The following is a 23,256-nucleotide window of genomic DNA, read 5'->3' on the forward strand; positions in this document are numbered from 1 at the left end:
GACCGGGTTTGGCAAGAGCTTGAAGAAGCCTAGCACGTCATTCAAGATAACAGGCAAGTGGTTTATCGAATCACATGCGAGGATGTTTTACAAGGACCCGCCTTCAGAAATACATCTCCTATCAAGAAGTCCCAGATCCTTGTGTGAAGCAGACAGCGAACTACAGGATCTGGCGAAAGTCAGGTTAGTGTGGTAGTACAATACCCAAGTTCCTAATCTTGCCACAAGGTGGCGTAGTTGTGTAACATTGGCTACTAGGGAGAACTCCCCTTTAGAGCAGTACTCCTCAGTGGTGACTGAGCAGCGATGTGGTGGAAGCATAATGGTAGACCTCTAAAATAACTGCCACAGAAAGGATCTTCATTTGCTGAGTGACTTTTATTTTGGATTGACCCTTGAGTTCAGAGTAATGTCTGCCAGTTTTAAGTATATTTATATATCAGTCAGAGACAGGAACAGTGTGTATCTGGTTCGCTCGCTCTCCGACTGTGACTGTGACACTGGCTGCTTTGTCTGGGGGCAGACAGAGCCCTACTGCCCAGGGATCCCTGGGGACCGGCTCTGTAGACGTGTGTTGCTGACTGCTGACCACTGCAACAGCAAGAGCAGCAGCAGCAGCAGCAGCGAGGCGCTTTGTCTTCTATATCCTAATTGGCCATCCATCTCTGCCCAGTCGAGCTAAAAAGGGGCCCTTAGCCTAATGAAAGGGACCACTCATCCAAGTCCTCTCTTTACTGACCCTCAGTGCTGAGTGCTGCAGCTTTTGTGACCAGGCCTGCTGAAGTGACTGGACCTGCGTGGTCAAGCATGGGGACATATTTAGGTGGACATTGTCTCAGTAAGGGCATTATCTGTTCTATATGGTTCCGGATAACGGAGAAAATGATGCAAGAAATAGACTGTTCTACGTCTCTAGGCGGGTGCTGGGTTATGTAATGGGGAGGCTTTCTAGAGGGACTGACAGCTCTGATAGGAAGAGCCCTGTGGGTGGGTTGTGGAGTGATAGTTTATCGTGTTTTAACAGAGAGACAGGGAGCCACTCTGAGGACAGCATTTCACCACATGTCATTTCATGCACATATATGCGCATGTGCAGACGCATTTACCCCTCAGCGCAAAGTACACACACACACACACACACACACACATCTGTACAAACAGGTACATACACATACACAGGCACACACAAACACACACACCCGTACAAACAGGCACATGCACATGGACACAAACAGGCACACACACGCACACACACACGCACAAACAGGCACACACGCAGACACAGACCCACACAAACAGGCACTCACACAGAGGCACACCTGTACAAAACCCACTCACACGTGCACAGGTGTGTAGTGCGTGCACAGAGTCCAACTCAAGCACTTGTTATGACGGACACAAATACGCACACCACAGACGGGCATAGCCATCTAATTGAGAATGTTATAACAAAGTCTTTTTAAATATATATAAGTGTCTCTGGTTATAAGTAGCCCTGTGGAAAGAATGTCATTGATTTAACACTACATCAGATTTGATTTGTCCAGTTTTAGGTGTGTCATCCTCACAGATACCACAGTGATAAATACCGTAATGATTCTTGATCACACTCTGAAGAGAGATTGCTGTTCATAGATACTGTGTTAGTGGATTGAAAGTAACAATGCTAACATATCCTGAGCCCTCTCGTTTGAAAAGTGTTCTATAATTGGAGGCTAATTATCCACATCAGTGTAGCTTAACCTCTTTACAGTAAACTACAGGGGTCCAATTCTTTCTTCTCAGTGAACAAACAATGATATGTTTGTGAAGGAATTTACACTGTGTGTGTGTGTGTGTGTGTGTGTGTGTGTGTGTGTGAGAGAGAGAGAGAGTGAGTGAGTGAGAGAGTACTCGCATACCTCTTAGTGCATGCTTGTGCATGCGTAAGTGTTTTTGTGTGTGTTAATGTGTATGTGCTTGCATTTGTTTGTAAGTGTGGGTGAATGTCTGTGTGTGTGTGTATAGTGCGTTTCTGTGTCTGAGTGTATATTTGTGTGTGTGCATGCAGTGTTCGACAATGACTTAAGTTGGAATGAAACCCAGTACCAGCTCGGGGCCCTAAACCTCTTTGCTAAACTAAACCCCTTGACTGGCACATTTTCTCCAAATCCCAACACGCATCGATCAGGCGAGCGAATGCGTTACTGGCGTGTCAGTCTCTCAAGGCTCCGAGCAGTAACAGGGTCAATCGCTCAGCCAATGGCATTGCACCGAGCCGACGGGTGTCGAGTCAGACCACCTCAGTCCACACGGTTCTAATACTACAGGCCGCACCCCACCGCCATGCTAACTGAAGCGGAGGGGGTCTGGTGAAGAGAGAGACCAGGAAGATGTAGAAGGGGTACTGTTTGGGTATGGGCATGCATACAGTCATTTCCTGTTTATTAGCTGCATTGTGTATAAGCCGCAGGACGTGTTTTATGCAAGTTAAAAGAAACAAAATCATATCAATATCATATTAATTGCCCCCGTGTGTTACTGTAACCTCATAGCTGAAGAAATTTTGCAAAATCAATGTAAAAGCTGCGGCTAATAGTTGGGAAATTATGGTAGGTAGGTGGGGAGATGCATATGGGCTTCTGTGTGTATATCTGTGTATGTGTGAATGTGTGTATGTGTGTGAGTGTGTGTGTGTGTGTGTGTGTGTGTTTCTTGTTGTAGGTGTGTAGGTGGGTGCATATCAGACAAAGAGAGTGAGAAACAGGGAACTAGACTGATTTATTATGACATAACAAAGAGGTTCAAGTTGTAAACCCAAACAGAACACCTGACTCATCGCTACAAAGCTTACAACAATGTCATTGTGATGCTGCCAGGTAAACTTTGAGCTTCCTATCCGAGCACTCCATGTGGCGAATGCTATTCACAACAGAAAAGCACTTTTGCTCTCCTCCCCATTCAATACAGCTGAATCCTGCAATAAGTACAGTGAGTCTGTACCAAAATCCTGCTTACACACATCCTACTGTTCAGTGAGACAGAGAGAAAGAGAAAAAAGTGTGTGTGTGTGTCTGTGTGTGTGTGTGTGTGTGTGTGTGTGTGTGTGTGTGTGTGATGTGATGTGTGTGTGTGTGTGTGTGTCTGTGTGAAGTCCATCACTGTCACTGGAGTTGCCAGAACATTCTATAAATATACGCTAAAGTATATGGATCTTTTTGGGGCTTTTTGCCTTTATTTCGATAGGACAATGAATATGGACAGCAGGTGAGAGGGCAGGAAAGGTAGATGGGATGAGTGTAAATGACCATGGGTCAGACTAAAGCCTGGGTCCCCTGGCCATTTTGACGTGAATGTGGTGTGGATGCTGCACCGCAGTTCCCTTAAACCAATGCCATTTCTGAAGACCCATAGCAACAATGACAATCCCTTCCTGGAAATCCCTTTTAGTTAAGAAGTTTAGTTTGTTTCCCGGAACCGCACAGAAAGACAACCACGCCATTTCCAAAAGGGGATTATTACACACACCATTATTCCAACTCAGACATTTTACACACACATACTTTTAATTCCTCGTCTAATCACACCTTGCCTCTATTAGATGGTGCAATACTCCCAGCCCCCATTAACGATTCCCAGCTCGACTTGAAACAGTTAAACACTCTGCTCTGATGTTTTTTTTTTTTTTTTTTTTGTGAGGCAACAGGTTGGCTGGGAGCACAGCAGCTGTCTAATGCCCCCCCAGGTGAGGGAACAGCCGTGCGGCTGGTTCTGACTGGAGTGATGTATGGGCCCAATTAAGTGCGTATCCCCAGGTCGCGCTGCAGCCGTCGCCCCGGCACCTTGGAGCGCTGAGAGAGTGTTGGATCATAGACAGGCTTGTTTCCATGGTGATGCTATCTCCCCCCCCCCCCCCCCCCCCTCCCTCTCAAACCAGCGTGCCAAACATGGTGTTTCTGGGCAAATATTTTGCTTTTTTCCATGAGTACATGGTTGGGGAACGTGACCCGTTTCGTAATTTGAAGTGTATGGTATGTTATCTATACGAAGGCATGGTTTTCACCCAGAGTTATGCAATTTGAAATTCCCACATTTTTGTGGGACGTGTGGAGACATACTGTATATAGAAATCACATTATAGCTGTCAACTCCATTCCCAAAGAGCACGTGCAATAACAACATCCCCACTCTCTGTTATTCCATCTGCAGAATAACTGAATGTCCTGAGTGAAGCGAACGCTCATCTGTGGTCACCGTGACATAAGCAGCCTGCTGTTTCAGCCTCTTTTTGCTCCCTCTGTTCTATCTGGTGCGCTGCTGCAGGCCACGACCACAGCTTGCCAACATGTTGATAACAGTGTGGGATTCCAGGCCCAAGGGGAATACAATCACGTGGACCGTACATGCCAACCAAGCCATGTCAACAGTCGAGTCGCCAGCCCTGATGTGATTCCTATGTGACCACGAGTCTCTTATAGAGATCACAAAATGTACAGACTGGAAATAGATAAAGGCAGCTAGCGAAGCCTTTTCTGGTTTGCAGTAATATGTAAACACTCTATATGTGGATATGAATAGCGTCCTCCTTTCAGATGGCTTTCTATAGAGATTTAAGTATTCTACTGGTTTACCACACAAAGAACTATTCGACATACATCAGACTTCCTGACATAAGTACAAGAAGTTGTCTACTTTAAATATGACTGTATGTAACCGAGTAAGAAAACATTGAACGAAACCTTGAATGAAAAAATCCTGTTGCTAAGTAGGCACCCAGTCATCCCACTGGTGCCATGAAAGCTGGGACTGGACCTCAGAATACTGGAATGCAGCCATGCTACTTGAATCACATTAACGTAACATTTTAGCACTTGCTTCCATCTTGCAGATATATGGGTGACCTTCAACGTGTACTCACTCAACCCCGACGGCCATCATTTGGAGAAGAGTTTGTCCAAATGGGCGCTTTGCAATCATAGCAGAGTGCGTTCCCTTGGATACGTTAAAGGCCACGCAGCAGGAGAGTAAATAAGGGGAGCCTAGTAGTGAGGAGTAACAGGCTTGTCTCGAGACAATCTGGAGTGTAGTTGTTATTTCTAGCCTCTTGAAGCACTCTTTGTGTATTTAAGAGGTGTGATTCATACTCAATAACTTGTTTTCAAAAGTGCTAGCCAGAGGCAGTATAGGTGATATTGTGGCACAGAAGGTTGATGATAACAGAATTAGTGGTGGTAGAACAAGAATAGTTATCAGTATACTTTAACTGTGCTCTGGGTTCGAAATAATGTTTTTTTCACGTAGTAGAGGGGCCAAAAGTGTCACATTAAAGGGACACTTCACCGATTACCATTAAGCTTTGTATCTTTAGAAAACCAGTCATGTTTTTGAATGGCCGTGCATCATTCCGTCAGTTTGCCTTGAGATGGGAGAAACTGGAAATACGGTTTTCTAAAGATACAAAGCTTAATGCTAATCAATAAAGTGTCCCTTTAAGAATTTTCTTTTGTTGCATGAAACCTACACAAGTTCAACTGGGCCAGGAGGTAGGACCTCGTAGAATGAGCATCTGTCTGGCTTGGGAAAAAATGTCAAGAGCCATAGATCACTAGAGCAAAAATAATCCTAGAAGTGTCCTCGAGGATGAACTGTCAATGGTTCTAAAGAATTCCTCCAATACCTTCAGTGTTATCTACAATTCACATCATCTCTCCTCTGTGGAAAAGAACACTCTGAACTTTCCATACGGACTAGAATGCCCGTGCTGCTGCATGAACAGCTTTGGTCAGAAGGTCATGTGGATGTAGGCTACTGAGGGGTCACCCCAACGGTCAACAGACGTCTTTTTTTAAGAAGTTCATGTTAGGCTTGAAAACAAGAGGGACCCTTGTGCTAGTTCACCCCAGGAACTCTCTGACCTGAACCAGAACCATGACCCACTCGCTGTCTGACTGACCTTGACACTTGACCCACAGTCTGGCTGTTATTATGGGTCATTGGTCTGTTTGGTTATTCTGGGTGAGTGTGAAAGGGAGGCTGACTGCTGTTGTGGAATGAGTGGAGTGGACATGTTGCCTGTTTGTTGAGAGGGGAGGCTCTTGTTCTCACATGAATCAACCAGCGATGGAATTCTAACACAGAGGTGGAGCACAGTTGGAAGACCTGCTCTGACAACGAACACACAGAGACATGCACACTCTCTCTCTCTCTCTCTCTCTCTCACACACACACACACACACACACACACACACACACACACACACACACACACACACACACACACACATACACATCTCCATACACAGAGAGACAGAGAGAGAAAGAGAGAGAGAGAGAGTTATCATGCTAACATTATGACAGATGATTAAAATCTTTCACAGAAACAAACATAATAATTCCCTATACACACATGCATATACGCTCAACACTATGCTACCTTTGTGCTTTGTTTGGTATCTGGTTGAATTAATATTTATTACTGTAGCATCCAGCTGATAGGTGTCTTCAGGTTTTATCTGAAGCATTGCTGAAATATATTTCTATACAAGCATAAAGGTCATGTTAGGTATATATTGCAAAACTTTATTTTACAACATTTTCAAAATACAAGACAAAAGCAAACATGGAGAATGAGACAAAATATCTCTACATTATTTATTTTCATATGTACAATATAAGTTCAGACGCTATCAAAATAGTTTTCTGAATATCTAAATGTTTGCTTGTAGGCCTATTCCCTTACGAAGGAACCCGTTGCTGTTTGATAAACAGTTCTGCAGCAGATTCTCTCAAATGAAACAATCAACAATCCTCGTTTTGAATCATGGTGAAAAGGAAGTTACACAAAGAAGTCCATGAATGATTACAATACTCGTCAGCGAATGTCTTTTTATCAATTTGGTCTGGACACAGTTCATTATCCCTCGATGGAGGGGGTGTAGGTTTGGCCGTCTCCTTGGGCGTTTGGCTGAGTCTAAAATGTGATTCCTCCGGTGCTTTTCTACACATACCCGCCTTGACTAGCGACTTCTGGTCATAGCACAGTTTCCTCTGCTTTTTCAGCGAACGGGCGATTTGTTTCCAGTATTGTTTGGTGTTGGAGTCGTACTGAGGACAGCTGGTGGGTCTGGCGACATATGCGCAGTCGAAACTTTTCCCTCCTTTCTTGCAGGTGACACCAAGCACGAAGTCGTCCTCACCTGTCGCCACCCAGGTGCACTGAGCCTTATCCTTGGCAGAGAACCTGCCCTTGAACATTCCTTTTCCGCCGGCTGATTTGGAACCTCTATCATTTCTGTCCGATGACGGAACCGGTAATCTTTGCTGCTCTTCTCTTCTGCCTCCTCTCTCCTTTTGCCTTTGGCATTCTGTCTTAAGTATCTGGTTGGAGATGCACGCAAAAACCAGCAATACCGCGATAGTGCTTAAGTGCATCATTTGGTCATCAGGTGTTCTAAAATCCAATAAAAATGTAAACAGAAAGTTTCAGCCAGGATTAGGTGTACGGTTACACAGAACCAATGCGTGTGGCATTATTAGTCGAAATAAAATTACTTTATAGACTTACCTGAAAATGACAACTCAACACACTCAAGATCCGTATCCTGTTGGGACACCTGTGCGGGTGAGTGGGCCATTTATAGTTCAGCGTGTGCGCCCCACACAGATTCGCGCACACGCACGCTCACACACACGCTCTCTCTCTCTCTCTCTCTCTCTCTCTCCCTCTCTCTCTCTCTCTCTCTCTCTCTCTCACACACACACACACACACACACACACACACACACACACACACACACACACACAACCACACTCACTCACACACACACACACACAAACCGTTCATACCATTTAAATTTTATGACATAATTAGGACCCAGCTTCATTCCTTGACAGAGTGCAGACCTTTTTATGCCCCTCCCCAACACCTATCCACACACACACACACACACACACACACACACACACACACACACACACACACACACACACACACACACACACACACACACACACACACACACACACACACACACACACACACACACAAAGTGCCTGCAAATCCATCTATGGAATGTTAATTATGATAAGCATGGTAACTTGATATAACAAGTCCCTTTTTACTTTGTGTTGTAAAGAAATTCTGAATGGCTGTCTTGTAAAGGAACATTGAAATAGATGAAGGACAATGTTCACTACGTTAACTATACTATTTTAATCCACAATTAGCCTACACAATAACTGTGGTGAACAACCTTCTGCTTGTGATGTGAAATGTTCGATTTTGACAGTTAATCTTTGATGTATTGCACTATATTGGAACAAAAATGTTCGTTTTCTGACAGCAAACACTCTGTAGGCTATTTGGCTTTTAAGAGCTCCCCTTGTGCTTGACATGTCCGTCAACATCCTGGCAGAAGACGCAAGCACAGAGCCACTGAACATTACTTTGCCACTTGCCAGGCCGTTTACGAGAGTTTAAATATGGGTCCTTATTGCAAGTCCCATCTTTACGAGACAGTGAAAAGTAGACTGCTTTATGATGCAAAAAGGACTTCATTTATTGATTTATTTTTGAATCTTTTTGTTAGAGGAAATGTTATACTTATCCTAAACTACACATGCATTGTGCAAAGTAAGCAATGCTTTCAGCGTAAACTGATGGAGCGGGTTCTGCCCGGTGCGTAACACTAGAGTGCCCTCTTCTGTTTGAAGATACTTTAACAATGAGGAAAAGAGTACAGAAATCTTGATCCTTTGCCATTGACTGATCTGAGTGTAAAGTTATTCAGAGGAAAAACCTTTTTTTGAAAGAATATTTTCATAAATCATTATTATTGTTGGCCAGTGCTTTCTTCTAATGTTTTAAACAAAGAAAATAAGCAATAACACTGTTTAGAAAAGACAACAAATGCAAAACCATAAGAACATAATTATTTATTACATACGCAAGTAATAACAAGTATACATCGATACGTCAATTTGACTCCTCAGTGATAGCACTTGCAAATGATCCCCTTTTAAAATGTCAATCGTACCACATTTTTGTCCTTGATTACACTCTCAGAGCAAACAGATGATGCATCTGTACCTAAACAGTTATGGTATAATTTCCCTTCATTCATGCTGCAATTAGGAGTATGACTGCTTTAAAGCCCAACCTGCCTAAACCTTTAAACCCCTCTCCATCACCCGGACATCATCATCACTGCATTGTGGATTAGAGGATGTGTAGAATATCTTTTTGCCCTCACCTGCCGAGTTGCATCTGGTTTATAGAGAACGCTTTCAGTCGCATGGTTACCCAAAATGGAGTGCTACAAAAGATTTCACTTTTCCAAAAATGATATTACCACCTTAGATCTGGACACAAGTCATGACAGACAGGCACACTTTTGGGGGAGAAAAGCAGAGGAGGCGATGGAGCTTTTTTTTTTTAGAAAAATGTCACCAGTGGCTTTGTGTCGGAGTGGATGCTGGGTAATCCCTGCCAATCAGAGCCAATCAATCAATCACATGATCAGAGCCGTCCTCCTGAGGGAGAGAGTGCGCCAGGTGTCCCAGTGATCAGCCGCCTCAAGTCTTCTTCACACAGAACTTACACCTGCAACACAGAATAACCTACAGTTAGCCAGGTCCACTAAAACTATATATATGTAATAGTAAGTTACATGAGCTTATATATATAGAGTTAAGTATATAGTGAGGTGCTCTAAAATCACATCGCATCTCAGTGTTCTGTTACCATTCTGTTTACCATTATCATTCTTCTATTTAGTTTGGTCCATTCCGCTTACCCTTAACTCTTGCGGAATAATCCGATGACGTAGGCACACACGCCGGTCATAGACCTCCAGCAGTAATCTTGAGCCATCTTCCTGGCCTGGATCTTTGACGTCGACTGCGTCGGTGAAGGAGTCGACGGCTTGGAGGTGGACGGCTTCCTCTGGTTGTTGTTGTTGTTCCTGGACCCTGGTCTGGGCATCAGTGGCCTGCCCTGGTCAGACTTGGCCTGGTCGGGCTTGGTGGGCCTGGCCGGCTGAGGTCTGGTGGGTCTGTATGGGGTCTGCTGGGGTCTCTCCGGCCTGGTAGCCTCTGGCCGGCTCTGGGTGGGTCGAGAGGGCCTCTGTTGTTGGTCTGGCCTGGCGGCGGCGGCGGCGCCCTCGTCGTTGGACGCTCCGACGAACACCATGCGCGCCTCGTCGGACGCCCTCTTGCACATCTGGGGCTTGAAGACCACGGGCCCGCTGCAGGCGTTCTGCAGCTTGCGCAGGTCCCACATGATCTGCGTGAAGTAGTGGCGCGGGTTGTTGTTGTACGCGCGGCACGTCTGCGGCTTGCCCCGGTAGTCGCACCAGTAGGAGCGCTCGACGGCGCCGCCCTGGCAGTCCACGCGCAGCGTAGTCATGTCGCCTTGGCCCGTCACGTGCATGGCGCACGCGTCCTTGCCCTTGGTCACGAAGGTGACCGGGTCGTCCCAGACGCTGCGGGCCCGCTCGTTCTGGCCCCCGTTCTGGCCCCCGTTCTGGGCCTCGGCCGCCCACAGGCTGCAGGCGACGAGGAGGAGGAGAAGTCCGGTCCGCATCGCTGAGCAGAGCTTTTGGACGTTTTCACTGAACGACTGAGAGTAGACGAGAGAGAGGGAGAGAGAGAGAGAGAGAACGAGAGAGGGAGAGTTTTTGGTCTGTACTGAGTCTCAGACCTCTCTGCACCCGTATTTATGTGCTCCACATACAAAGGGGGCATTTAGGTTAAAAAAAGAGTAAGAAAGTGAGAGAGCGAGAGAGAGAGAGAGAGAGAGTGAGAGAGAGAAGGAGGGAGAGAGTGAGAAACACAGAGAGGAAAAGGAGGGGGAGGGATGTTGTGGGTTTGGGGGGGGGGTGGGGGCGAGAGCTAGTGCTGTTCTCCTCCAGGGGAACATGAGAGAAGAACCCCTCCCTTTCTGAGCGCTTCCATACATCCTACCCCCCCTCCCCAAACACACACACACACACACACACACCCTTCCTTCCCACCCCCACAGCGCATGGCAGTCTGGGGACTATCAGTGAAATGGGAGAGCACATATGAAACCAATTGGTAGGGTTGGTTAGGCAGGCGGCCCTGCAAAGGACACAAAGCACCAGAGGGGCATCCGTACTAGAACACACACACACCCTCTCTATTTAAAGACCGTGTGTGTGTGTGTGTGTGTGTGTGTGTGTGTTATATAATTCCCATCAGAACGCTGAAAATCCTTTTCCTTGAAAAAGTGTTTTATGTGTTTTATATATCGATGTAGGAGTTGCACAGAAGTGCATGTGGTCACGAACCAAAAGGAGGAAAACAGTCCGTCGAGAGGCGACAAAGACACCGTGGAGGCCAAGACTTTGTTTTTGCACAACACTTTTGTTGTCCATCTGCACTCTGCACGGTCTGTGATTTCCTTCTGTGCATAAAAAAACTGCCCCTTGCATTGTGGTTCGCCAGTGGCCTGTGGCACACCAGCAAGGGCCGGGTAATAGGGACCAACCAAGCTCCTGCCGGACAGCGTTTATTTTCAGTAATTGTACTGAGAGGGGGAAAAAATTGCTTTCAGGAACTGGGTAAATAAAAAAAAAAAGTAAAAACACAGGATGTGTGTCTTTAGCCTTTAGTATGTATGTGGTGTGGTGGCCAGACATAAACGAAATAAATATCATTGTTTGTTTCCGAAGTTGCTAACTTCGGATCATGAGTTATGCATAACATATACCACAAAGTGCCCAAACGATGGTGGTAGAGTGCGTGTATTTGTGTGTGTCAGTGAAGAGGGTTAATTGGCACGTACCGCTTGTGTCTTTATTTTTTTCTGAGCAATCACCGTTGCCAGGAAGTGAGACCTTCTTTGACTGATGCGAGACCTCTAATGTAAACAGCCGCATTGGCTCTGCCTCACTGCGTGGAATCACAGGCTGGCACTCGGCTGAACTGCTGCCAGCGTTTAGTATAGGGGCAGGAGGAGGACTTCCCGCACCTCTCCCTCTGTGCATTCAAATGCTCCACCAACACAACACAACACAGCACAGAGCAGACAGACACAGTGTGCAAAAGGAAACGATTGAATGATTATCATTATGCTATTATAGTGCCAATCTGTCCAGTTTCAGTCAGATTTTTTTTGGAGGGGGGGAGGGCGGTCTGCATTCATTTTTGCATGGGCTAATGTTTTCATTCATCAACTTTTCAAGGAAGTCGTTGATTATTCAGTGGTATTCATGTGTCTTTTGGACAGATAAATTGATAAAGGTTGCTTGCTGTCCAAATGAATGATCATTAGATGTGTTGGAAATGCTGGCTTGGATGTAGAGATAGCAGTGGGATTAATGAGTTTTAAAAGCCACAGTCCAGTAAACAGCTCAAGTTTAAAGATTGTTAGATGATTCTGCTCACATGATTGAGTCCAGCATCTCCCAGATCAGTCAGATGTGCTCATGGATTGATTAACATGTTGCCTGTGTTTTTATGCCTAGACATACAGGAAGCAGTGTGAGCATTCCTTGCTGAATTAGCAGTTATATATTCCAGGATAATTCTATGATTCTGTACATTAATATGTGTGTTGTTCTAATGTAGTAGAGTATTATTTTTCACTAACATAGTAAAAAAGGCACTATGAAGTTGGACCATTTGTATCCCATGTTATTCAAACACACCTCGAGTCCTTGTGCATGTCCATGAAATTTGTCATTTTATTCACATTTTATACATTACAGTCAGGCGACACGCAAAAGCAAACACCAACTGTGCTTCCACTGAACAACACTGACCAAGCTGAATGCCACAACCGAGGGCTCACCTGCCCATTGTGGGGAAGTTAGTGGTCTTGAATCAGCGCTCAAGAGTACAGCGTGAGGGGTCCCTCTCTCTCTCTTTCTGTCTCTTTTTCTCTGGATGAATGGATTGTGGGCTATAAACAGCAGTGTTGCTAACGGTAACGTTGCCATGACCCTGAGACATGCATTGACATGAGATCAGACTTCAGTGTTCATCAAACCCGGCCTTCAAATACTAATTCAAGTCTTTTTTTTATGAGAACGGTGTGTGAAATTAACAATTGAGTCTATCTATTCACTGCAAGGGTGAGAACTTCCATAACTTTTTCTAGCCCTCTGGGGCTTTGAAGAACCCATGGTGGTGGCCTGTGCCTCTTGAAAGAGAAACGACTCCACATTGTCACATTCTCGGGTTCTTGCTTCAGTTAAGATGAACATTAAATGATAAAAAAAACACTGAGGTTTGCACTCATGCTAATACAGGGTCAGGTTCAGGAAAAGTATTCAAGCAAGCTTTATGGCGGTGGACTAGCTGCAGTAGTAGATGGGGGGGCAGTTCAAGCGCTCCTGATCAGTTCCACTACGAGGCTTCACGGTGGCTAATAATGTATATGTAATGTATATACTGTACACATCACATGAAATACATTATATGAATTTTACATTAAATCTGCTCTTTTTTAATAATATAATATATTCTGGACCAGTGTGTTCACAACAAATGATATTTGCGGATATACAGTATACGCACATTTTAACAGACACATTCACCCCTCTTCTTTACGTATCGATGACTAAGGATGAAACTCAATTTTATTTTGTAAGAAATGTGGCAAAAGCATGTTAGGCCTAGCTCTAGCACCTGAGACCTACTCAAGAGGTTTTGGCTTCAAATTGCAGTTCTGATCTTTACCTTGAATACTACAGCTCACATTATGTTAATTAACCATACCCAATATTAGCAAAAGTCAGTGGGAACAGTTTGAAAGATTATTAATAGCGCTCATTATGCTGAAAACAACCTGGAGATGTATATCTACTGAATCAAAAAAAAGGAATATATTCTAGGACATTTCGAGATGAAAAGAAACATTAGTCATCCTGCAAATACGACTCAGGGAAGGCAACAACCCATTCCAACACCAGAATGGCTCAACATCTTATGTTAGCAGTAACCTAGTTTAAAAAAAATAAAAATAAAAACAATACAATGTTGGAGTGTTGTGTCGTGTGTGTTTCTCCTGATGGTTTTTGTCAAATCCGATCAAAAATATGTGAATTGAAGGTTACTGTCGCTCAACAGAAGCTGCGTTGTTTTGTGATGACAACACAATGGATTTAGATGAACTCGGTAGAAACCATCTCCAAGTAACGTTTCACTATTAAGTCCTGCTGAAATGTTGATCAATCCTACTCGGCAAGCGGCTGCCATGGCTGAACACAGACAGACAAACACACACAGACACACACACACACCCATGCAGGCGCACACACACACACACACACACACACAATCTCAGTAAACGATTAAACAATATAAGTATAAAGAGACAAGCAGTGTGCCTCAGACATGGCTTCAAAACAAAATGGAACACAAAATAACCAGTGGAAGCAACTCAAAAAAAATCCCTAATGCGCTCTAGGCGTTAAGCCACAGAATCTGAGATATGTCACTGACGGTCAACCCTCTTCAGGCGTGGCATGGCCTGACTCTGTGCAGCCCTGGACTAATTGTAAACATAGAAACATGCAGTAGAAGATAGTTCCCAGAGGGTCCCACAGGCCTCTTTCTGAAAGGTCAAAGTTCACCAGTCACTCCGAGTCAAAGGTGAGAGTGTCACTGTCAGCAGAGGCGGGCGAGGACCCTCTGGCACTCCCCCGTGTGGCAGAGACGGGGAGCATCCTAATAGACAAGCGACGAAAGGACGAAACGAGACGGACGGACGCCTGTCCGACAGGGGTGAGGAGCGACACAAGGGAGGGTGAATCGGACTGGAGTTGGCTCCTCCGTGGATGGAGCTGCTTCTACGGTGGAAATAAATCCCCAAGTGTTGACGGAGACACTCGGAGCTCTATGTGTGTAAGTGCTCATGAGAAACGAGGAGGCTGGAAGGGAAGAGGTAAAGAAAAAATGAGATTTTTATATTTGTTCACATGTTTACAGATCACTATGACATGTATGACAAGTACTATAAATCTCTAAAATGACATCTCTGTCTGAATAAAACCAGAAGGTCCAAATGCAAACTTACCCTGAATCCAGAGACTCAATGCCAGATTGTACTGATGGAACTGTAATACAACAGAAAACAGAGTAGAGTGAGCATCACAACAGAGCACACACAATCACACACAAGAAAAACACACAGACACAGACACACACACACACACACACATACACACACACACAGCAACACAAGTTGAGCGCGAGTTAGTTCTGTTAGGCAGATGCAATGCATAAAACACAAAGAGAAATAAACACAAAACAAACGAGATGAGAAATGCAGAAAAGCCAGAGTGGTCAAGACAAGTACAGACGTGCCACTTCAGCACTGATGTGTCGTGTCGTCACACTCTACTCTAAACATCAGGGAAGAGTAAGCATGGTTGTCAACAGGATGTAAACAGACAGACAACTGACGAAAGGTTAACATGTTCAACACAACACAAGCAAACAACAACAACAAAAAACCCAACAAGACAAGAAGGCAACAAAACAATTAGAGATGAGCGATGTCTGATCTGTTAGTGCTTAGCGGGTGATAGTGACGGCACAAGCAGGTCGAAGACAGAGTGCAGAGAGAGAGAGAGAGAGAGACTAAACGAAGACTGTAAATGACGAGGTGCGAGATGAGGCTGATTGACGAGACAAGAGGATCAGGTAGCGCCGGCGCTGCTGTCGACCGTACCTTTCCAGAGCTGGGTGGCAACAAGGAAAAACAAAAACAAAAACAAAACAAAAAAACAAACAAACAAACAAACAAGCGAGACAAGATCCGGCCCCGTTCTCTCTTTCACCAGTCAGCGTGCCGGGGGGGCGCCGAGGCTCGTGGGAATCTAGTCATTGTGTCGTAGGCTGGGATGCTGGGGGGCGCAGAGGGAGACAGCATCAGACTCCAGCAAAGGTTACACAATCGAGCCCTCTAAACCCCCCACCCCCCACCCTCAACACCCCAAAACGTTTCTCCACCTCCCAGGCCCCCACCCAACACCCAAAAACCTTTCTCTACCTCCCAGACACCCCCCACCCAACACCCCAAAACCTTCCTCATCCCCCCAAATCCCCTCCCCAACCCTTCATTCCCTTCTCAATCTCCCAGACACCCCCCCCGAACCCTCCAGACCCTTCCCAACCCCAAGACCTCCCCCACACCCCCCCCCCCCCACACACACACACACACACATACACCCACACACCAACAGCCTCTTTTCCATCGTGTTCTTTCAGCTTGATCAGGGGACCAGGGTGAGCACTTTCCCATGCCACCATAGGAAAGTGGTGGTGTTCAGCCCGTGGCGTGTACCAGCGGGGCCTCCAGGCTGGTTGCCCATACGCTGCCTGCGCCTTATAGGACGAATTCCAAGGCACCTCGGTAATAAGCCGACACGGAGGCAACAATTTTCAGTGTCTAGACTGTGGAATATGAAGCATGTTTCACATTCCACTGCATTAAGTCATTTTTGTCTCGGTGGAAGGCATCCAACAAAAAATAGCACATGATTATGACTATCTCTAGCTGTGGCTCAAAGCCACCATGGCTATGCAATAGTTAAACTATGCAAGCACACCCATATGTGCCACACGTGTCACAGTGGTCCCCTGTGGCTGAACCCTTGTTATGTAACCTTCTCCCACAGGGGTCTCCAGGTCCTGTTCAAAAGGCATGCAGTTAGACAGGCTCCATATGGGTTAACATTATTGTTAGGAGGGTGGTGGTGGTGAGGAGGGCAGCTGTATTGGCTGTGTCCCAAATTGCATGCTCTCAGCCTCTGTATTCAATATCACATGCTATCAGACATGCTGCTCACAAAAACAAAACAACAACAACAACAACAACAACAAACACAGACACAGGCCACCCGATTACCCATGATTCAAAGCAAGCGTGTTTAGATTGGCACGTCTCCCCTTTCCGTCTAGCATGCAGAGCACCGTACAGACAGCATGCGGTTAGTCGGCGGCCTCTCAGCCTCAGAGCTGCAGTGCTCGGGCCGGGCCTCGGAGTCTTGGGTTAGGAGGGGTTAGCTGGGTCTCCGCGCGCTAGCCAGCCAGGTGATCAGTGCGTTAGCTGCACCCAGGGCAGTGCTTAAAGACGCAGGTAACGCCCAGATTTGGAGGAGGAGGAGGAGGAGGAGGAGGAGGAGGATGGGCTAACTCCTCTCCCAGCATGCACTATGTCTCGTCCACCACACGCTGGGTTTCGGAACATCCAATCATTCACTGCGCACAGGTGAACACGCACCCCATACTGTGCTAGTAGTGAATGTGTGGATAGACCAAACACAGGGTGTGGTTCTGCCATGATTCTCTAACCCTCCCCCCCACCCCCCCATTGAATAAATAAATAAATAAATAAATAAACAATAAAACAAAATACTCTGCATTCCCTTAACTCTGCCCTGACAGAAATAAACAAATAAACAAATAAACAAACAAATGTCGGCATGCAGGTCATTAGCATACAGTCAGGGGGATGCAAGAGTGTGTTTTACCTTCTCATTATTGGGTTTGCGAAACTTCGTAAACGCTCATTATGATAACCATTATAACCAATTTCCATACTGAAACGAAATGTTACTTTTGTAAAAAAAAAAACGAAACAAAATAAAATAAAGCAAAACCAAAATGTAAACACAACAACAACCAAATAAAATAAACAGCGGAATAACAAAAAAAGAGGGACTTCACACATATGGCATGCTACCCACCAGTAGTGGAGGAAAGATGTAGTTACTATTATGGTTAAGCCTTGATACAGAAGTGCTAACATATAGCACAAGTATACAATGTGTACAAAATAGCCATAGTACAAATGTTTTATCTTACAATGTAACTGTACAGGATAGCTGTGGCAGATATTCATGTATTTAAGGTGTTGATAGTAAACAGCCCTTTGTGTTTGATAAGGGTTTTTTTTTTGTTGTTCTTTAGAAAGACAGAATGGGAAAAGAAGCCAAGACCCTCCACCCAAAACGCATTCCAATGCTAAGAGCTTGAACCCAGCACCAAGTAAAGCCAGCAGTGGCATTTATGTACAAAACTGCAGTGAGGATACAATTAGATACTTATAAAACAGACAGGAGCGGTTAGGACTGGGGGAAATGATAAAGCTTACGTTTTCATGGGTATTGTCTCAAAGCTAAAAAGATACAAAACAGGCAAAGATGTTATAACGTTCTGCTGCAGTAAGTCCATGAGAGTTGCACCATAAGATTTGTCCACACAGACACCGGGTGGACAGCGGTCAACAGACACCGCTGCCCGAGATCAAGACACTTGGTGACTTGTCTGTCGCCGTAGGTTACTATACGTATAGTGTAGTGTGACTTAAGATCGTTGATCATTGAAAAAGGACATGTTAAGATATAATACTTAAGTTAATATATATTTATATTTGTATTTCTATGTATTTCTTTTTTTTTTTTGTAAAGTGCAAAGTGCCAGACAGAGAGAGATGAGGGGGGAAGAGTGGTTGACATGGAAACGGCAGAATGGTTATCACAAAGTAAAATGCCAAGTTCCAGAAACAGAGGAACTGCAGCAAGGGGGAAAAAGAAGAGAGGAGAGAGAAATGAAGTGAGACCTAAGGAATGAAAAGCTAGAGAGAAAGAGTCGGAGAGAAAGAGGAGAGCCAGGAAAGTTGTAAAGGTCTCTCAATGGGATAGACACTTTCCGTCAGTTTAGTATAAATGAACAATGACTTTTGTTTGTCCGATAGGCCAAGTACTTTGCTAAAGATGGCAAACCGGTCATTACTTTTGGCAAAACATCGCAATAAACACTTGACATGCATTGTCCGAATGCTTGAAATATTTGAGCTACTTTCCAAACTTAGACTTTGATATCCTGTGAAACCAAAATGAGTGCGGCTGTCCAGAAGTACGACCGACACTTACTCATCGTAGACGTCTTCCGTGTCCATCCTGCGGTAGAACTTGGCCAGCCTCACCGCCAGGACCAAGCTGGGCAGCAGGAAGAGGGTGGCACCGCCCAACCCGAACCAAAAGGTGTTCTGGAACACAAAACAACAACAACAACAGCATTAACAGCACAGTCGCCGCCACATACAGGCTTAGGTTTAGGTTTGTAGTGTATAGATGGGTAAAATATGTGTATATATATTTCAGCGACTGTGTTCTTTAGCCAGCCCGAACCAAAAGGTGTTCTACAACACAAAACAATAACAACAGCATAAACAAGACGCCTCCACATACAGGCGTAGAGTTAGGTTGTTCGTAGTGTATAGAGGGGGTGAAATATATGTATATAGACATTTTAGCGAAAAAAATAGTTAGAGGGTTAACACAATTGACCAGCCTTAGTTTTTTAAACGCCAATTTTCCCATCATTTTCATTTCCACCATTTCAGCAGTCCATGCCTCACTCTCTACCTTAAATCCTTCAGCAAACTGGTTATGCAATCTCATCCACTCCACCCATGCCTTTCACAGCACTCTGTGTGTGTGTGTGTGTATGTGTGTGTGTGTGTGTGTGTGTGTGTGTGTGTGTGTGTGTGTGTGTGTGAGATGGGTGAGGAGAGCAAACACTCAGACTGCTCTTCCACACACACACACACACACTGGCACACACACACACACACACACACACACACGCACACACACACACACACACACACGAGGGTCCTGCACACAGCACAGGAGTAAGACAGCGTCTACCTGTCCCCCCCCTCCCCAGCCCCGCGGGCCATGTGTGTGTGTGTGTAGAGTACAGTAGAGCAGGCAGGTCTCCGCTCCTCCCCAGCCTCGGCGGCGGCAACCCACCGCTGTTTTCACAGCTTTACACCGATCGGCTTTCATCTGCTGGCAGCTGCGCGCAGGGCAAGGCATGCCTTCCTCCTCCCACCCCTGCTGTGCAAACACGGAGCCTGATGAAGCGCCTCTGACAGGACCCTCCGCTAGCAATGGAGCACCAAAGGAACACCAATGGAACACCAATGGAGCACCGTGGAGCACTGGAGCCTTCCCAACCCCACAGCAGCAGCAGCAGCAGCAGCGCCTCGCGTTCCTCACGGTGTACTTTTTCAGCCATGCTGCGTACGCCCGCTCGTGAACTCATGAACTCCTCCAGTCAGAGCCACTTCAATTACAGCGAGCGAGGCGTAAACTTCATTTGGGTGTGGGAGTCTATTGTAATTAGCAGTTTAACACCATGCTGTTAGAGGAAGGATCAGTGGGTTTTTGTAACACCGCTGTGTCCAAATTGAGAGTGTTCACACAGTAATAGACAACATCATTTCCATTCAACAACTAGATCACACACTTGGATGAAGCTCTAGGATGCAAATAAAAGGATGCCTGCTTTATATGTCCTGGTACACTATGGGCCAAACAAGGCTCAAATTCCTAACCATGTTTGATCCAATGTGTGGTGCAGTTTATTGCAAGAACGAACTACCGTAATTTCTCAATTAGTCATGGCTTATATATTGACTTTGCAAAATTTCTTAAGATATGAGGTTAATACACGGAGGCAGTTAATATGATATTAATATGGCTTTGTTTCTTTTAACTTGCATAAAACACTACCATGTGGCTTATCCACAATACACAGGAAACTACTGTAACCAATTGACCCACTGACCGACTACCTAGCTAATAGATAAATAGATCAATAGATAGATAAATAGATAGATAGATAGATAGATAGATAGATAGATAGATAGATAGATAGATAGATACTGTAGATAGATAGATACTTTATTGATCCTCAAGGGGAAATTCAACTATTCGTATGCTAGTTCTCCAGATCTCTCTCTCAAGCCCCTTTCACATTCACCGAATTTAACGCTAAATCAGCCGAATTTAACGTTAAGGCTGTTCCTTTCACATTGACGACACGGGGTGGGGAGTCAACCCGCCTCGGCAATCCAACCCGTCTCAGGGGGTAGTATCAGAGCCGAGCCGTGTTGAATATGAAAGGAACAGAGGTCAACCCCGCTATTAGGGGTGTGTGACTGATGACGTATTTGGCCAGGCAGGAGGTTAAAATACAGGAAACACACAAGAGACTAGGATAACTTTAGCTGCTGTGTCCATAGATATATATGTGTGTCCAACAATCACGTTTTTTATGCTGAGTGCCCTACCTCCTTTTCTCAGCACTTCGGTCAAGTGTTTATTGTTGCTAGGTTACCAAAACCGTCTGCTGCCAGCAGCACGTCTTTTTAGAAGGTTTGCCTAATGATAGCTAACTAGCCAACGAGCTAACTGTCAGAGCAGAAGTTGTTCAGGACTCAGCACACTGAAATATGACTTCGACAGACAAAAGGACCTCATTTGGCATTCAAATAACATAACAAGTGGCCCGCCATCATTTGGAAGCTAAACCACGTAGAACTAGCATGACAGTTGTGTTTATCAGTTTATCTCCGAGGTCCAAGCCAAGGCATGCTCACTCCCAAATTGCGTGTGACGTGCTGCTAGGCAACGCCTCCCATAACTCGCCTCTGAACCCGGCTTCAGACAACCCCGGGACCAGAACACGTCTACCTTTCACATTGCGAAATCCCCTGAACCCGCTATTTCTTAAACGCTAATGTATCGTTTCTGAATGTGAAAGGGGCTTGAGTGAGGCCTAAGTATTAGGAGTGTGATCTTAGTTAACCTGCTCCCTCTCACCTCTCCCTGCACCCTCCATACCACATTTACAATCACACAGAGGGCTTTAACAAGCGCTCAGGGTCTGGGGGTCCAGACACTTCCTGGTGGAATAAACCCACTGCCTGGCCCCAGGGCCTCTGCTCGTCCAGGGGATGGGGCTACCGCGGGCTAATTGTTTCCCCTTCGTTAAGGGAGAGAGGCACTTCCTGCCATTAGAGGGTGTGTAATGAGTGTTCTGACATAGACACAGACACACACACGGTTGAACACACTCTCATACATACACATACGCACATGAACACACCACACACACACACAGACACACACACACACACACACAGACGTGCACACACACAAAGCCACACGCACACACGTGTGTGCACACACACACACACACACACACACACACACACACACAAACACACTCACAAGTAATTTGCATGCAAAAACACTCACACACACACACACACACACACTTGCAAACTCACAGCTCTGTTTTCATTTGACCTCCCCCCACTGAACACTTAAACTGCATTAAAGAATCGGCCTAATCATCTGACAGATTCCAGAGGCGGGGGAAGTGGGCCATTGAAGGCATAAAGGCATGGGGGGGGGGGGGGGGGTTCTTCCTTTCCTTTTAGGGTGGGGGGGGGGGGGGCAGATAAGAACACACAGGACTTTATTTACACATGGAGCCCCCGAACTCTGAGAACCCCCCTCTGATTCCACTCCATTTCCCCCAACATCCATAGCACTAACCACACACAGGTCTCTGGCAGCTCTGACCACACACACCACACACCACACCCCACACACTAGTGCTCCTGTCCGGCCTCCAGCCCCTGCGCCACCACAGAATGTGCCGTCCTGTCACTTTCCCCCCTCTCTTTTCTTCTCTCTGTCTTTTTTCTTTTTCTTCTTCATTTCCTTTCCTTTCCTTTGCTTTCTCTCCGCTCCAGAACACGGATGTGAACATTCCGTACCAGCTCAGAAGCACGTGAACACCCAAACCATCGCCCATCACCACCACCACCACCACCCAAACCCCAAACCCATCCGCCTCCACCTTGCCCTTCAGGAATCCCCCCAACCCCCGACACACACACACACACACACACACACACACACCAACCCCACCCCACCCCACCCCACGGAGCCCAGCCCAATCAGGGCTGGTCTGGCTCTGCTGACCACAGACAGGGCTGCTGCGTTTTGAAAGGGGCCATTATGGTCTCTCACCATCGAGTCGATGAGGAAGCTGCAGGCCACAATCTCCATCGTGTCCACAATGTTGCTGAAGGGCTTGCAAGGGGCCACCTCCAGGGCCAGCTGTGTGTGTAGGAGAGAGAGGGAGAGAGGGAGAGAGGGAGGGAGAGAGGGAGAGAGGGAGAGTGGGAAAAAGAGGGAGAGAGAGCGGGAGAGAATTAATGAATGGCGTGCTAAGAGAACCAAGCAAGGCCAATTTAACCAGGAGCCATTGTAAATGAATAACCCAAACAACAAGGTAGATTTTGTTGATATGCTGGTTTACAAATTACCCTTGAGCTTCTTTGTCAGTCTCATGGTTTCTACTACTTATTCCCTTTTAAAAGGCATAAACTTTTAACTTGGGTGGTTCTTAATTAAAGTCGTAAAAAAATGGCT

The 23,256-nt window shown here is 45.7% G+C and overlaps 3 protein-coding genes across 7 annotated transcripts in view; all 3 read right to left on the reverse strand.

The window, feature by feature from the left end:
* Nucleotides 1–6,777: 6,777 nt before the first annotated feature.
* Nucleotides 6,778–7,422, reverse strand: fgfbp1a (fibroblast growth factor binding protein 1a). The gene has a single exon (XM_062523922.1). The coding sequence runs from the start codon at nucleotides 7,411–7,413 to the stop codon at nucleotides 6,778–6,780; it is 636 nt and encodes a 211-aa protein (XP_062379906.1). The 5' UTR covers nucleotides 7,414–7,422.
* Nucleotides 7,423–8,894: 1,472 nt separating this feature from the next.
* fgfbp2a (fibroblast growth factor binding protein 2a) lies at nucleotides 8,895–10,659 on the reverse strand. Its single transcript, XM_062524701.1, has 2 exons — nucleotides 9,775–10,659; nucleotides 8,895–9,581 (listed from the first exon to the last, which is right to left on the reverse strand). The coding sequence occupies exon 1, from the start codon at nucleotides 10,560–10,562 to the stop codon at nucleotides 9,777–9,779; it is 786 nt and encodes a 261-aa protein (XP_062380685.1). The 5' UTR covers nucleotides 10,563–10,659; the 3' UTR covers nucleotides 8,895–9,581; nucleotides 9,775–9,776.
* A 2,021-nt stretch (nucleotides 10,660–12,680) lies between these two features.
* The window catches only part of prom1a (prominin 1a), a 75,975-nt gene continuing 65,399 nt past the window's right edge, over nucleotides 12,681–23,256 (reverse strand). For 2 of the 5 annotated variants that reach the window (XM_062524586.1, XM_062524585.1), the window contains 2 exons: nucleotides 22,852–22,941; nucleotides 18,885–19,004 (listed from right to left, as the gene is read on the reverse strand). In XM_062524586.1, the coding sequence (XP_062380570.1) occupies nucleotides 18,885–19,004; nucleotides 22,852–22,941 (210 nt within the window). Of the gene's footprint in view, nucleotides 14,878–15,023; nucleotides 15,064–15,680; nucleotides 15,856–17,438; nucleotides 18,528–18,884; nucleotides 19,005–22,851; nucleotides 22,942–23,256 lie in introns of those variants that run through there. The other 3 variants (XM_062524582.1, XM_062524584.1, XM_062524583.1) reach the window with 3 other exon arrangements.

This window comes from Sardina pilchardus, chromosome 21, assembly GCF_963854185.1.
Source record: "Sardina pilchardus chromosome 21, fSarPil1.1, whole genome shotgun sequence".
Lineage (NCBI taxonomy): Eukaryota > Metazoa > Chordata > Actinopteri > Clupeiformes > Clupeidae > Sardina > Sardina pilchardus.